This window comes from Rattus norvegicus, chromosome 2 (genome assembly GCF_021556685.1).
Source record: "Rattus norvegicus strain SHRSP/BbbUtx chromosome 2, alternate assembly SHRSP_T2T, whole genome shotgun sequence".
In the NCBI taxonomy this organism is placed as follows: Eukaryota; Metazoa; Chordata; class Mammalia; order Rodentia; family Muridae; genus Rattus; species Rattus norvegicus.
In genome coordinates, this window is record NC_141535.1 from 187,420,356 (window position 1) to 187,435,911 (window position 15,556).

Here is a 15,556-nt window from a genome sequence, read left to right on the forward strand (position 1 = left end):
AGGGTGAAAACTTATCTTTAAAAACAAACTGACTTTGAAACCGTGGGCGCTGTTATTCTGAGACTGACAAAGCCTTTGTTGTCCTGATATTACCTTCCCTCATAATGACCCTCAAAACACAACTGTTTCCACCTAAATAACTCAGATTTCATAACAATTAAAAGAAAATGTGGGCCAGTGAGATGCCTTGGTGGGTAAGGGCTGCTAGCAGCCAAGATGATGACCTCAGTCAACACTTGGTTTCCAACAGTGGAGGGACAGCACCAGTGGCCAGATTTACTCTTTAGCCTCCACACCTGTATCGGAACACGTGCTCCCCAACAAACAGACAAATAAATAAAGGTAGAACATTCTAAATTTTAAAAGAAAATATGGGCTGGATGTGGTGAGAGACACCTGCAATCCCAACATTGTACAGGCTGAGGCAGGAGGTTTGCTAATTGAGTTTGGATTACATAGTGAATTCCAGTCCAGCCTGGAGTACAACAATAAAACTCTGTTTCACAGAAAGAGAGGGAGACAGGGAGAGAGAGACACAGAAAGACAGCGATGGGGGAGAGAGAGAATATATGTGGGCATGCTGAGTGTAACCTTTCCTACATCTTAGATAATAATATTTCAGTATTTCACTCCCCTTTCTCTCAAAGCAATCGGAGAAAACCAAAACAATGGATACATATATTGCCCAGGCCACTTTCCAGATGTAATGTTCAAAACTATTTCATTCTTTCTGATGTGGAACTGCAGTTCATGAACTGAAGGAAAGAAACGAAGTTGACTGTAAAACGAGTGAGTCCAAGTGTGCCTGCCGCAAACGCCTCACAGGGTCCTCACCTGGCTTGCATTAACGCTTACCTGTCTTTCCTGTTCCCGGGTGCCCATCGACTGGAGCAGTCCCTGGACCTCCATCTCGTGCTCCATGGCTTGTTTGTTCCGATCACTCAGAAGGTCCTGCAGCACCCTTTCCTTCCGCTGCAGGCGCTGGCACAGCTCCTCAGCTACTTCACTCTGGCCGGGTCCAAGTTTGTGGAGCAAAGTTGCACTGAGATCCTAATGTGAAAGGGACAACATGAATTTCTGGAGGACAGAATTTCCTGTACTGAATGTTGAAGCACCCAGAATAAAGGAATGGTAAAATTCTAGGGAACAGTATAATGCCATATCTTTTTTGTTTCCCCAAAATAGGAAATCCCTAGCACCGGCCGAGGATTTGGAAGGCTGGAAATACACACTCAATGAACGAATATTAACAACACACAGAGACCCTCAGAACAGCAGCCTGTGCAATCATTTCTGAAGTAAGTGGTTTTTCTTATGCTTGGCACACAACAGTAAATGTCAGATGGAAATGGGTGCTTGGCTCGCTCACTTCCTCTGCAGCATAACTTTAGAGGAAAGACCACGGGCTAAAGGGAGTGATGACCTGGGTGAGGCCACACACGCCTCCTGCAAGCCGAGGCTCCCGAGAGCCTCAAGTAGAGAAGGCGAACTGAAAGGCAGCCAGGATATAAAGCAAGACCCTGCCCAGGAAAAACAGCATAGACCCAAGGACACTGTACTGGTAACAGAGCAATGCCACTACAGCGCCTACCCTACACAGAACTTTAATGTATGGTGCTTAACCGTGGAGCCCTACAGGCTGTACCGAAGCGGCTATGCCTCTCTGCGATGCTGCTCTGACGAGTTACTTAACCTCAAACATCTAAGTCCTTGCTTTGAAAGCAGAGTATGCCCTCATGAACTTGTGAGGGTTCACTAAGTTGATTTCCATTAGGCTCTTAAAACAGTGCCCCACCCAGCGAGTACATTGTAACTATTATAATACAGGTAAGTTACAATACAGATGTATCTTAAGACCTAATTAATTCTCACATAGCTTCTCTGAGAATGATAAATGACGTGTTAAATTTATAGTAGTAACAAGAGTTCCCAGGGAAAGGTAGCTACTCGCCCAGGCATGGAATATAATTAAAGACTCAGATGCTGGCTCCACAGGCCTGAGGAGTCCTGCCTGGGGCTGAGCCTATGCATCCTGAGCCAATGCTTCTCATTGGTGGGGCCTTGCCTCTACTTCTTTGTTCCTGTCATGCAGAGATGTCTGTAACTGCTGAATGATGCTCTCCTGTTCCTTCTGCCAGTGGCCAAACTTGGTTTCCAATTCTTCCTTCAGCCACTGGAGGTTTTGGCAGGTGGCAGTTAACTGCTCCACTTCCAGGCCTCTGGCCCTCAGGAGACTCTCCATACTCTACAAGGACAAATAGGGCAAACATAAGCCAAAGGGGCACCCCACACTCCTCAGGATAAGAAATTAGTTCCTCTGGGTGTAGTGACACGTGCTTTTAAACCCTGATCCCAGCACCCAGGAGGCAGAGGCAGAAGAAGGAGCTCTGTGAGTTCAAGGCCAGCCTAGTCTCCAAAGGTCCAGGACAGACAGGGCTGGAACACAGAGAAACCCTGTCTCAAAAAATCAAAACATAAAAAAATAAATAAATAAATAAATAAAATCAAAACATCTTCCAGAGGCCCTGAGTTCAAATCCCAGCAACCACGTGGTGACTCACAACCATCTATAATGAGATCTGATGCCCTCTTCAGGTGTAGATGAGGACACCTACAATGTGCTTATATATAAATAAATAAATCTTTAAAAAAAATCAAAACAAAACAAAAACAAAAAACAAAGAAAGAGAGAAAGAAAGAACGAAAGAAAGAAACTGAGACTTGCTTGACTTTTTTTTTGGAAGAGGAGAAAACACAGGATAGCATACCAGTATTTTTTTAATCTGGTTTGTGGAGAGGTAAATATAGAATGCATGATAAAATAGGATTGTGGGAGTAGTTTCTCTAACAAAAAAAATGAATGGCTTCTTTAAGAACACACAGATGGCAGCTACATAGGGTCTGGAATAAGTATGTAAAAAGCTACAAGTATATGCTAATAAAACAAGCACCTATGTGGTACACTGCTATCTACATAGTATCAATGGGGAGAACACAACAGCAAGTGTGTGTGTGTATTCTTTACCCAACAGTGCTCATGGAAAGTGGATGTGCATATCCACATCAACAGTCAAGGATGAGAAGTCACAACCACCATCCACAACTCCCCACAAGTTCATAATGTAAAAGGGAGAAGTGCTGGCCTCCAACCAGTGGTGGCAGGATGGGAAATGCTACTTTTCTCTGGTTTTTAACTTTGTTTTCCTTTCAAAGAAAATAGTTACAAATGGGTTACAGAGAAAGATGGAGGAGCTGCTGCTTCAGGCCTAGAAGGTATCAGGAGTGGGAAGAATAAATTGGGTTTGGCTCTTACTTGCATGGTAGCTTCATTGGCAGACAGGACACAACGCAGTCTCTCTAAGTCATGGTCTCGGTCCCTCACAGCAAGCCGGAGCTGCCGCAGTTCCTTGTCCTTTTCTTCTAGAGCAGAGAACTTTTCATCTATAACCCGCTGCAAGGAAAGGAAGGCTCCTAAATACTGGGGGGATCGCCCAACTATCGCCTTTATTCAGTTAGATCCCAAATGTGAGAGCTGGAAGCTGAATCCCCAGAGCAGTCGTTTAGCGCCACTGCAGCTAGAACAAACAGCAGTGGGATGGGGACTGGCCGTGGAGTGGGGACTGGCCGTGGAGTGGAGTGGGGACTGGCCGTGGGGTGGGGTGGGGTGGGGACTGGCTGTGGGGTGGGGTAAGGACTGGCCGTGGAGTGGGGTGGGGACTGGCCGTGGAGTGGGGTGGGGTAAGGACTGGCTGTGGAGTGGGGTGGGGACTGGCCGTGGAGTGGAGTGGGGACTGGCCGTGGAGTGGGGTGGGGTAAGGACTGGCTGTGGAGTGGGGTGGGGACTGGCCGTGGAGTGGAGTGGGGACTGGCCGTGGAGTGGGGTGGGGTAAGGACTGGCCGTGGAGTGGGGTGGGGACTGGCCGTGGGGTGGGGTGGGGTGGGGACTGGCTGTGGGGTGGGGTAAGGACTGGCCGTGGAGTGGGGTGGGGACTGGCCGTGGAGTGGGGTGGGGTAAGGACTGGCTGTGGAGTGGGGTGGGGACTGGCCGTGGAGTGGAGTGGGGTAAGAACTGGCTGTGGAGTGGGGTGGGGACTGGCTGTGGAGTGGGGTGGGGACTGGCCGTGGGGTGGGGTGGGGAATGGCCGCCGCCCACCTCTAGAGCAACTGCCCGGTCTTGTATTCGTTGCCGTAGTTTCTCAAGAAACACCTCATTTGTGTCTAGAGTTTTGTCTGTGGTATCCCGATACTGTAGGAGCTCCTGAAGTTCCTAAGGAGACAGAAGTACTTTCCTTTACTCCTTCCCTCTTAGCTGAACTCCTTCATTTTAGCAAGAAATTTGTTGTTTAGTACACATACACAGATGAGTCAGAGATAACATGTAAATTGTTAATAATTCTGTAACGAACAGATTAGCAGGTGAGTCAATCTGCTCAGGGTAGGACAGGACACCCTGTCTGCCTAAGGGTGTCAGTAAAAATCTCACAAAAGATTCTGAGCTAAGCCTGATGGAAAACGCCTGTTAGTTATCCCAGCACTGAGGACACAAAGGCGGGTGGATCTCTGTAATTTGGAAGCCAGCCTGGTCTACAGAGCTATAGGTCAGCCAGGGCCACATAGTCAGACATCATCACAGAACGAAACAAAACCACCAACAGCAAAAAGACAATTTCCAAATAAAGACGTGGCCTGGGTACATCTGTGAGGGAGTAGGAATCATATACAATGGTATATAAAAATGATTTGCTCTGAAATTTAGGAGATTCAGTGTCCCCAAAGCTTAGAGTAGGAGACAGAGTTGATTACGCTTCTTAGGGCACCATTTTTCCTAAAATCTTCATTCTATCACTGAATCCTGTGGATATTTCTCTAAGAGATCTCTCCTGCATGTCTCCATGCAACAGAGTGACTGACTCAGAGGTGTTGGGTTTGCTGAACACTGCCGTACTGTTTATGTCATGTATGTTAGCTGTCGGCTGGGTAGCATTCTATTCATGGATGTTCACACAGTTACTTAGGCGCTGGAGAGCATGCTGCTGCCCATGGACTGTATTTTCTACTCGTTGTATATGTTTTCAACTCCAGCAGTCAGATGTGGGCACAGGTAGGCCTTGAGATGGCATGAGCGGGAGTTTGAGAGCTCAGAAGCTGCTTTCACCCGAGGACTCACCTGAATTAGCTGCTCTTTGTGACTCAGACTGTGACTTAGGTGTTGAATGTTTTGTCCCTGGGTTCGAATTTCATTATATTTTTCTGCCTCCAGAACGTGGAGCTGTTGGCTCTTACTGTGCAGTTCTCCTTGGAGGTGTTGCAAAGCTTTTCGTAATTCCTGAAACAAACAGATCATGTTTTTACGGTAACCTTTCCAAGTGACCATTAGACATGAAGGTCTTAGCACTTTCAAGGCAAGTTGAGCAGGATGGCACCTGCCCATAATTGCAGCCACTGAAGAGTCTGAGGGCAGAAGGATCAAAAATTCAAGGCCAGTCCGGGCAACATAACTCAATCTCATCCCCAAAACAAAACAGACAGAAAACTTTAAAGGCATATAATGAAATATAAAGTAGCAGGGAATACCTTAAATTGATATAGAAAAAGTACAGAGAATATAAATCAAGTAGGATGTAAAAGCTTATGAAAAGGGGGAAGTTGACAGTAAATTTGGTATCACAGTTCAGTGATACCAAGGCAGTGCTCAATTTCGTGCTTAAAAGGACAGCTCTATCGTCTACTAAGTGAGGTCTGCTCTGTAACACTGATCCTTCCCTAATGAACTCAGCTGCCGATCCTGCACTGTTACCTGCCAAAGTATCTGAAATTTCAATACTTCTAAGGAAAATCCAAGGGCTCATAATTAATTTCTGAGCTACAGAAATTAATTAATTAATTAATTACAGGAGACAGTCCACAAAAAAGATCTTTAAAATGCAGAAAACAGACAAACGAAGAGCATGTGCTCCATGCTAACAAGATAGAGGACTGTTTGAGGATTGTATAATGCTTACATATATTTAAATTGCATGACTAATTCTGCATGTAAATGCCCCTCTCTACCCAGTGACTTTTTCAATTTAATTTAATTAATTTATGTATTTACTTATTTATTGTGTGTATCTTATTCATGTGAGTGCAGGTATGCACGTGTGGCCGATCAAGGGACAACTTTCAGGAAGTGGCTCTCTCCATCCCGCATAGTTCTGGGGCGGGAACGCTTGTGAGTCAAGCAATTTTCACTTGCTGAACTACCTCTGGGCCTCAGCTGACTTTAACCCTCCAGAATAACCTCAGCGACCTTCTCCTTCATGAAGCTCTAAGTCCTCTGACCTCTGTCCCCAGATGTAGGACACAGCTCCTGGGCATAGCTATGGGAACATAAGCCCAAGTCTTGGGAATATTTACCCTGTTAATGTTCTGTCGAGTCTGCATCTCCTGCTGAAGTATACTAAGTCAATTAAGAGGTAGCGTCTCTGACCGCCACCTTTGGACTTCCAGGACACAGTCTGCTCATCTGGAGCATGGCCGGGGCAACAAACACTGACCACATTAGACAAGGCCAACAGTGCAAGGGTTCCGGTTCAGCACAAACTGTCCTGCTCACAAGTCACTGCAGGGCAAAGTCACTGGGACCAATAGACGGTTAATGATTTACCTGGTTATGTTTCCAAGCAGCTTCCTTCTGCTGCTCTCTCTCCTGTGCTGCAGCCTCCACAAATTGCATGCACCGCTTGCCGTCAGCCAGCTGACGCTCTTTCTGGCGTAACAGCCTCTGGAGCTTCTGGATTTCAAGCTGGCTGCAGAACAGAGCACTCTGAAGGTCAAGCAGGGCCACTTGCTGCTGAGCAGGGGCAATGCCCTCTGAGCTCTGGGAAGAACAGAATCAAAATCACAGTCACAGGGAGGAATGCACGGAGCCCCCGAGAGGCCTGGACAGCCAGGGCAGCCCACCTCCTGCCTGTGACCCTCACGTACCTGGAGCTGTCCGAGCTGGCTCTGGTGTAGCATTTCCCGAAGCTTTGCCATTGTGTCATTTTGACCTTCAATCACCTGGTACAGCTCCTCAGTCTGGAATGAGAAAAGGAGGATGGCGTGCTAAGGTTAGCCAACGACTCGTAAATTACCTCTCCCTCCTGTGCAGATGTTAGGAACAAGCTTTCCAAAACACCTACTTAGTGGACAATTGTCATAGGAAGATTGCTGGTCTGACAGTAGTGACCTCTTTGAAATAGAGAGCACGTATCTACGGCCCCAGCATGGCCGGTTTCCCCATAGGTCTGTGACCACGGAGCATTTTACCTCACTTTCCCTGCTCTTTAGCATTTCCTTGAGGCTTTGGATTGTCGTATCTTGCTTCTGAGACGACTCCTGTGCAGATCTGAGCTCACAGCTCATGTCATTCAGTTTCTCTTGAAGAATCTGAATTCAGCAGAGAAACTCTTGTTAGCTCCATGATGACTTTTAACCTTGAGGGCCATTGCACTGCCCTGTGCATCTTGGGTTTAAAGAATGACTCAGGGCACAAGTCTTACTTCTTCCCCGCGCATAGTAGCCACAGAGTATGAAGAGAGGCAGCAAATGCATTCATTGCTTTCCTCAATGCTCAAACACCTCAGTTCTCACGCACGGCACACTGTTCCGCCAACGGCCATACAACCCTCCCATATGACCAAGGAGTGCCTGCTATCTATTAGGACAGACTATTATCAGTACACTAGACCAGATATTCAAGAGCCCTTTGGGACAACTGCCTTGAAAGCAGACATAAAAATCCATGAGATAACAAGGGTAAGAAGTTACACTAAAATTTAAAGCACAAACGTCCTATCTCAGAGCCTTACTATAGAGTTAAAGATTCTATGGAAGATCTGATCTCATTCCTAAAATGCATCAGAAAATGTGGTCTGTATGGAACAAGCTAAAATCCTGATAAGAAACAAAGAGAAGGGCTGGGAAAGCTATGAAGACCTGAGTTTAATCCCCAGCAGCTACATTAAAAAGCCAGGCTTGGAGGTGTGTGCTTATAACACTAGTTCTGGGAATGTGAAACAGATGAATTTCTCGCTAGCCTAGTTTTTAAGCCCTGGGTCCTAGTGAGAGATGGTCTCCAAAATACCCCAAGGTAGATAGCTCCTGAGGAACAATACCAGAGATGGATCTGTAGTCCACACAGACACACACAGACACAGACACAGACACAGACACACAGACACACAGACACACAGACACACAGACACACACACACACACACACACACACACACACACACACACACACCTACCTGAATACATGCAACTTACACATACAAGAAAGGAAATAAAGATAAAAGTTTGGAACTATGCTTCCAAATGAGCCATTCTGTAGAGAACTGGGGATAGCCCAATGTTCATCTCCCAGACCATAACACACAGCCTCAGGATGATGGAGCTGGACTAGAGCCAGTTCTGACGTACCTTGTTGGTGACCTCTGTTTGCTGGATTTTGTCCTGGAGTTCTGCCAGGTGGGAATCAGACACAGATGGCTGGGTTGTAGGGGTCTCATTTAGGTCTGGCTTTTGTTGCGTGGGTAACCCTTTAGGCATGGGCTAGAAGGCAGCGGGAAAGACAAGCACACTGAGTAAATGCAGCCAATAATCCATTTGATTTTCATGTTCAAACTGGGCCTACATTTTCAGGAAGCTGGAAAACATAGCTGGGACACAAATGGTCAGTGACTTCCTGAAGACAGTCCTGCTACTTGCTGGGACTGCCACTTCACCGCCACCCGACACGCTCCTTTCTCCTGTCCTTGACATTCTCCCCCTGTTCACACAATTGATACTTTGTCAGGTAAGGCAAATAACTTAGAATTTAAAGAGGAGACACGTAATAAAGAACAGAGCTACAACCAAATATTTGCTTCATTCTATGTTTAACCAGAAGATTAATGAAGGCATCAAAGGATCAAAGTTATATTCCAATTACCTATCCTATACCAGGACTATTTGCATTGTTGGAAAACCTGGCTAACTTTATATTTTGATATGGGTCACATATTAGAGAACAGCATTTCTGGTCACCAAATTTCCTTAGTTTGTACTGCAGTTTATAAGAGATGTCCTTGTCCTTAAAAAATACATGTGGATATATCTAGAGTAAATGGCTTGTTTGGAAATTTTTTTCAAAAAAAAAAATGTACCCAGACACAGAGTAGGAGTAAAAAGGCAAGATGTAACACAAATAGCAGCCCACTGTAAATCTGGGCCAGGAGGCATGGGAGGTTTTGTACTTTTTTTTTTTTAATTGTCTCTATAAACCAAATTACTAAGAATGAAGGGGAAAGTAAACAAAAACATAACCATAAGAGTCTAGAAGACAGTGTTCTTTCTAAGAACACTCAGTCTTAAAGACCAGTGGGTGAACTCTATCAAATTCCTGAAGATCACAGTGAGCTAAGATAGTGGCTACCTAAGGAATTCTTGGCCACATCGAATCCTCCTCCTCTGCCGGCCCCTTCCTCCTTAGGAAAAGTTAAGTGCTATTCTTGTTTTTCTTTTCCTGGGCTTTTAAACTTTCTGGCCTTCCAGGCCTAGGGTTACAGTTGACTTTAAATATTACCTTCTTGCAAGGGACTGAGGAGAGGAAGTGAGGAGTTTGCTTACCCCAGTGCTGATTATTGCTGTGTTTCTAACACTATAGAATACAGAGCGCTGTGGGTGGGGAGCATGACATAGGCAAATACTTAGTTCTGGCTCCCATCAGTCTTAGTTTATTGAGGAAGTAGTGGTCATACCAGAAGACTATTCATTTTGAAGGGGTCATATAAAAATGGCTCTTGGCAGAGATGAAATTTAGGTCTACAAAGGATGAGAGCTTTGATGCTGGCTATGATGAGTAAAAGAATGTTCTAGGCCAATGGGAAGAATGGATAGGGTTAATGGATACAACATATCGATTCTGTTACTTTTATAAGCAATGCAATCTTACAATTAACAACTCACATTGGAAGACTATTTTTTGTCTTTTGGGTTTTTGTTTGTTTGTTTGCTTTGTTTTGAGACAGGATCTCATAACCCCGGTCTGGCCTCAAACCCCACAATCCTGCTTCAGTCTCTCAACTGCTAAGATTACAAGCCTGCATCACTGCACCCAGCTTGGAATCCTTGCTAAGAATTAAAAGGGTGCAATGAAATCTAGAAAAACAGGCACAAAAAAGGATGTTTACTACCTTCATAAAAGCACAGCTATTTCAGAACAGCTCATTAAAAGTCTATTTTATCACCACTAAATGAATTGATAAAACGAAATCTTAAGAGGTAAGGTGATCAAAGAGGTACTGAGACACAGTCTCGATCGTAAACAAATGGCGGGACATGGAGACCATTGCAGAGTTCTGAAAGTTGGTGGAATGACTCACAGAGGCATGGGGACTTCTGACAGCATCCTCCAGAAGCTGGACTTCAGTGCTTGCTTTGAAAGAAACGGGAGTGACATGGGCCCATTTACCCTGGTTATGCTTCTTGCTATCACCACAGCTCCTTCAGCTTCATCTACTCTCTCACAGGTGGGCTGAGCACTAAGTAGCAGACATTATGTTGGAAAAGGAATACTGTATGGGACAAAGTGACTTCTGTTGAAGATTCTGCAGAGCTTGGGTTTGGTGGCTACATGGTAAATATGGAAAGACAGAGTAGAGTGTAGGCGACTTGAAAAGTCCTGTGCAGTAACACAGGAAACCACTGCAGAGAATTGGTGACTGTTACTCTGTATCGACCAGAAAGAGTGTTCCTCCTGAGACTTCATATCTACCTACCAGAGCGCTTTCCTCCTGAGACAGTATCAGAATGGACATCTGAAGGGGAAGTAGCCAGTTATTCTAAAAAGAAACAGAAACCAAGCCAGGCAGAGGGAAGAGCCGATGGAAAGTGAGCCTGAGAAAGAAAAGGCATAAGTACCCAGAAGGGCACATCCCAAGAGAAAACCGCTGTGAGCCACCTGTGTCACATTTCATTTTCTCATAGCTTCACTGAATAAAAGTAAATAAAAAAGTGAACTCAGTTTTGATAAAGTGTCAAAGCAAGTATTTCTGAAACATTACAAATGTGGTCGATATAGGATTTTCCAGCATTTGAAATTTGAAGTCTGTTTATACACAGAGCACATTTCAACTCTGACTAGCCACGAGTGTGAAAGGGGGACACAGGCTGGTGGTGGACCTTATTGGAACACACTGGACAAAGGGGAGGGAAATGAGAACCAGTGTGAAGGGAGGCACAGCCCAGGTCTTAACCTCTTGCACAGCACGGGTAATCAAGCTGGATTTATCTAAACTGGATGAAACCTGTCTGCAGTGTTTCATGTACTCATATTTTGGTTTTGGTGCTGCTGGGTATCGAACCCAGGGCCTTGTGCAGCTATGTCTTCAGCCCTGACTGCAGTGTTTCTAACAGAAAAGCAATTGTATTTAAGATTTTAGAAGCTCACTGCAGCTGCTCAGTGGTGATGGACAGTTACCTGGCAGGAGAGATCAGCCAGAATGCAGGTGAAAGGTGGATGATAATAAAGATAGCAGAGGAAGAGGTACATGGTCTAGTACAGCTCATGTGCTGTTGCTCCAGACAACTGGAGGCAGGAGAAGCAAAGGGGATGACCCCCAGAAATACTTGAGGTATTTGTTATGGTGAATACAAGAAGTCTCCCCCAAAGCAATATGGATTATGTCACACATATACCACAAGGGATGACTGAAATAGATACAATTCTAAGGGACAAATAAAATCGTCAGTGATTGATTGGAAAAGCAGCATGTATAAGACCTAGCTATTTGCCTCCTTAGTGTAAAATCACTGTCCAGTAACGCTGTACTACAAATTTGAAATCTCACCCACAGCAAGCACAATGGAAGACATAACCCCGGGGCTGGAGATACAGCCAAGCTGTAAGGCATGATAACCTAGTGTGCACAAGACCGCGGGCTCAGTCCCTAATCTCTAGTGCTGGGTATCAGGGTACAGTTTTAACATTAAAGTGGCAGGAAGACAGTGTTAATTATTTGCTTTAAATCAGAGACCTCAGAGCTCTGAAGGGAGAAACAAACTAGCCAGCTGCCCCAATTCCACTTCACATACAAGGAAAAGGAAGCTATAAAAGGTAGGCTAAGCTATTCAAGTCACATTGCAGTTGGTAATGCAGCTTTTATTCCTATAAATCCAGGGCTTCCCATAATGTTTCGAACATTTTAGGGATCAAAGGCTTGCGCCTAATGACTAAAACCAATAAAAACAAAACCAAGTTAAACCAAGCCTGATACCTACTTCCCCATCCAACATTCTAATCCTTCAGGAGCTGCCTTAGAAGCAAGGTCATTTACTTGTCTACGTGTATATATACATGTTTATACTCACATATGCTTCATTTCTAACTGTCTCAGCGTGAGTCCCAGGGAGCTTCAGACTCTGTAAATGACTTACTTAAAACATGAGAGACCATTTCCCCTTTCTTCATAACTTATTCTTTTAGAGCAGAGAAAAAGCCTTTTCAGAGACGCCCAAAGGGCACTTACTAAGTTCCTCTGTGTCAGGAACGTGCACTAAATTCTTGTAAAGTACCAAGCACATAAGCCTATGTGTCCCCAGAAAATTTACAGAGCCGGATGTCAGTAGTCCTTGATTTAGTAGCATCAGGTCACTCCCAGATGCTTGGCCTCTAAGACCATGGCCTAAGCAGGATGTCCTCTCGGATTAATCATTTTCAAGTTAGAGTTGGTATGCATGCTTTATCAGTCTGAAAAGGAAAGCAGAGTCCAGGCCCAGTGCTGCACAAGGCTAAAAAGCAGTGGGTTTTTTTTTTTTTTTTTTTTGGTTCTTTTTTTCGGAGCTGGGGACCGAACCCGGGGCCTTGCGCTTCCTAGGCAAGCGCTCTACCACTGAGCTAAATCCCCAACCCCAAAAGCAGTGTTTTTACCTCTGGATTAACAGCATTTTCCTGGCATGTTCTTATCCTTACAATAATGAGTCACAGGGGCTGGAGAGATGGCTCAGCGGTTAAGAGCACCCAACTGCTCTTCCAGAGGTTATGAGTTCAATTCCCAGCAACCACATGGTGGCTCACAACCATCTGTAAAGAGATCCAATGCCCTCTTCTGGTGTATCTGAAGACAGCTACAGTGTACTTATATATAATAAATAAATAAAAAAAAAAATAATGAGTCACAGATCTCAAACTGCTATCGCTTTCTATCCTTCTGTTAATCATCAGAGACAAACAAGAGACATCAGCGAGCATGAAATGAAAGAACCAGCCTATGACTATTATCTAACATCTGCATTTTTCCAAAGGGTCTTATCGGCCTAAATAAACAGCTAAGGTATTAAGTGGGACAAACTCACCATAGTCCCCAAAGAGCAGACCTGGACATTGTAAGGTTTGAAGCAAAAGTGAGCTCTTTGATTCTAGATACAATGGACCTGGTAGCTCAGAGCTCTCTGTGAACTGCTGCTTACTAAGGGACCACACCCCCAATCATAGCTTTTCTACCTCAGGCAGGACAATAAAGAAAGAAGTCACTACCCAGAAGAAGACCTCAAACCTTCCTGCTAATAATGTCAAGAGCCTGGATCTTCCAGGCAGTCCACAGAAGGCAAATACGTGATTTGCATACATCAGTAAGCAAGACAAATAGACTGTAGCCATTTACCTTAACATAAGGAAAAAGAAGCGGGCATGGGGTTGGAAAGGAAGCAAAGCTCTCAGGAAGAATCTTGAGGCTGGTAGCTAATACGCATACAAAGGGTTAAGTGGAAGACTAAACAAAAGGATGAAAATGACTAAGAGAATGGCCCTTCAGGTTTCCTTCCTATTGTAGGAAGGTTCTCGTATCTACCGGTCTAAAAGAAAGCTATCCAAACCCTGCATTTGGTATTCTTCCTACACATGCTCAGAGGAACTGATAAAAGGCAGTCTGCCCTTGTCCCACCTGGCTATGTATTTACCCAATACCATACTAGCCCTTAAGGAGATTAAAAATCAATCAGACTTAATCAATTAGATTAACATCCAGAATAAAATACGTATTGTGTTTACAAACACTTTGAACTCAGTATAACTATTTTCCCCTGCATCTTTAGTTTTTAGAAAAAATATAGTAATTAAAACTCGTTCTTGAAGCTCAGGGCATTTTCTCTCACCACCCAATGTCTTATACTACACACAGTAAAGAATGAAGTCATGTGACAACGGGGGTCATATCCCACTGGTTCAAAGCTCTAACGTTCACAGTAACTTTAACAAAGGGACTTGATCTGAGGATACGATTACCATCCTTATTCTTTTTTTTTACAGAAACCCCGAAAATCCTCCTGGAATCCTTGGATACAGAAAGAGGGTTCTTGGTTTAAAATAGGTTAAGGTGATGTGCTTCAGGCAATGTAATTAAATGTACAGAGTTAAAAGGTCTTGACTGAAATCGGTGAGGGAACTTTGGCTCAGCAAGGCTCTCATTTAAACAACATTCCAACATTCTTAATGAGGGGTGTTCTTGAAAATCCTTCCCATCTCCAAAACCGGCTGAGTCCAGGTGAAATACCAGAAAGGTCTTTGTTTCAATTACATATGGAGTAAACAAAACCTTGTTGTCTGTGGAATCTTCAGGTCTTCAACTTGCTGCAGTACTGGCCATGGTTGGGAGAAGACAATTTAGTTCCCCATCGTGACCAGCCTCGTTTTAGATATTAAATGAGATTTATATGAGTGTTTAATTTGTAGTATCTATGAGTGGTCACAGAAACACTGTTTGAACCAAACATAGCAGTGGAGATCCATTGAAAAAGAAGAAGTACCCAAGTGCTGGGCATATCTAATGCTTAACATTTCACGCAAATCAAAGTACTGAGTTTTTGTTTTTACTTTTTTATAACACTCTCATATGTGCTGTTTCTGATAATTTTGCATAGATTTTAAAAACTTCTTGCACATTCTGCTAAAGTTCTTACTGGTATACAAATTTTACATGTAGCGTATGTATGCCTCAAAAATCCCACTTCATTGCAATCTCAACTTCATTCATTACCAGACTGTAATTCTGGACCCCTGTTGACTGAGGACTAAGCTTTCCTACTGTCTTCTAGATTGTCCATGTTAGCAGTGAGTGGTACCTCTACAGAATGAATGTGCCAGGATGCTTAACAAAGTTAAATGAATCTTGCGATAGAAACAAAGTAGCATCTGCCAGATCCCTGTGGCTGAATTTAAAAGGATACTGTGAAATCAGTTGGGTGGGCATGAATAGATTAAATCGAGTTCATCTGCCATTCTCCAGTCATTAAGAAAAGTCAAGAGTAGGGTGAGTGAATCCTTCCTCAATAGCAAATATCTTCTAGTAGGGCTCAGTAGAAAAGCTGCTTGTGCAGTTTTCAGCTTAACTTTATGAGGGACAACATTTGAATCCCAAGTATCTTCCATGAACAAGTTACCATTAGCTATTAGATGACTGCTAATTATAACAAACACTGCCCAGATGTTCTTTCTAATGCTTTCCCGATGGATTAATAGGTTTCACTCTAACCTATTAAATGTACTAACCATTTTG

General features: G+C 44.1%; 1 protein-coding gene across 51 annotated transcripts in view; it reads right to left on the reverse strand.

Annotated features, from left to right (window-relative positions):
• The window catches only part of Pde4dip (phosphodiesterase 4D interacting protein), a 196,345-nt gene that overhangs the window by 59,819 nt on the left and 120,970 nt on the right, over nt 1-15,556 (reverse strand). For all 51 annotated transcript variants that reach the window (XR_015668420.1, XR_015668423.1, XR_015668416.1 and 48 more), the window contains 9 exon segments: nt 8,445-8,576; nt 7,291-7,410; nt 6,967-7,059; nt 6,647-6,859; nt 5,168-5,326; nt 4,154-4,267; nt 3,314-3,451; nt 2,066-2,245; nt 856-1,050 (listed from right to left, as the gene is read on the reverse strand). Coding sequence is in view for 42 of the 51 variants with exons in the window: in NM_001389233.1 (NP_001376162.1) it covers nt 856-1,050; nt 2,066-2,245; nt 3,314-3,451; nt 4,154-4,267; nt 5,168-5,326; nt 6,647-6,859; nt 6,967-7,059; nt 7,291-7,410; nt 8,445-8,576 (1,344 nt within the window). In the remaining 9 variants the exon portion in view is untranslated.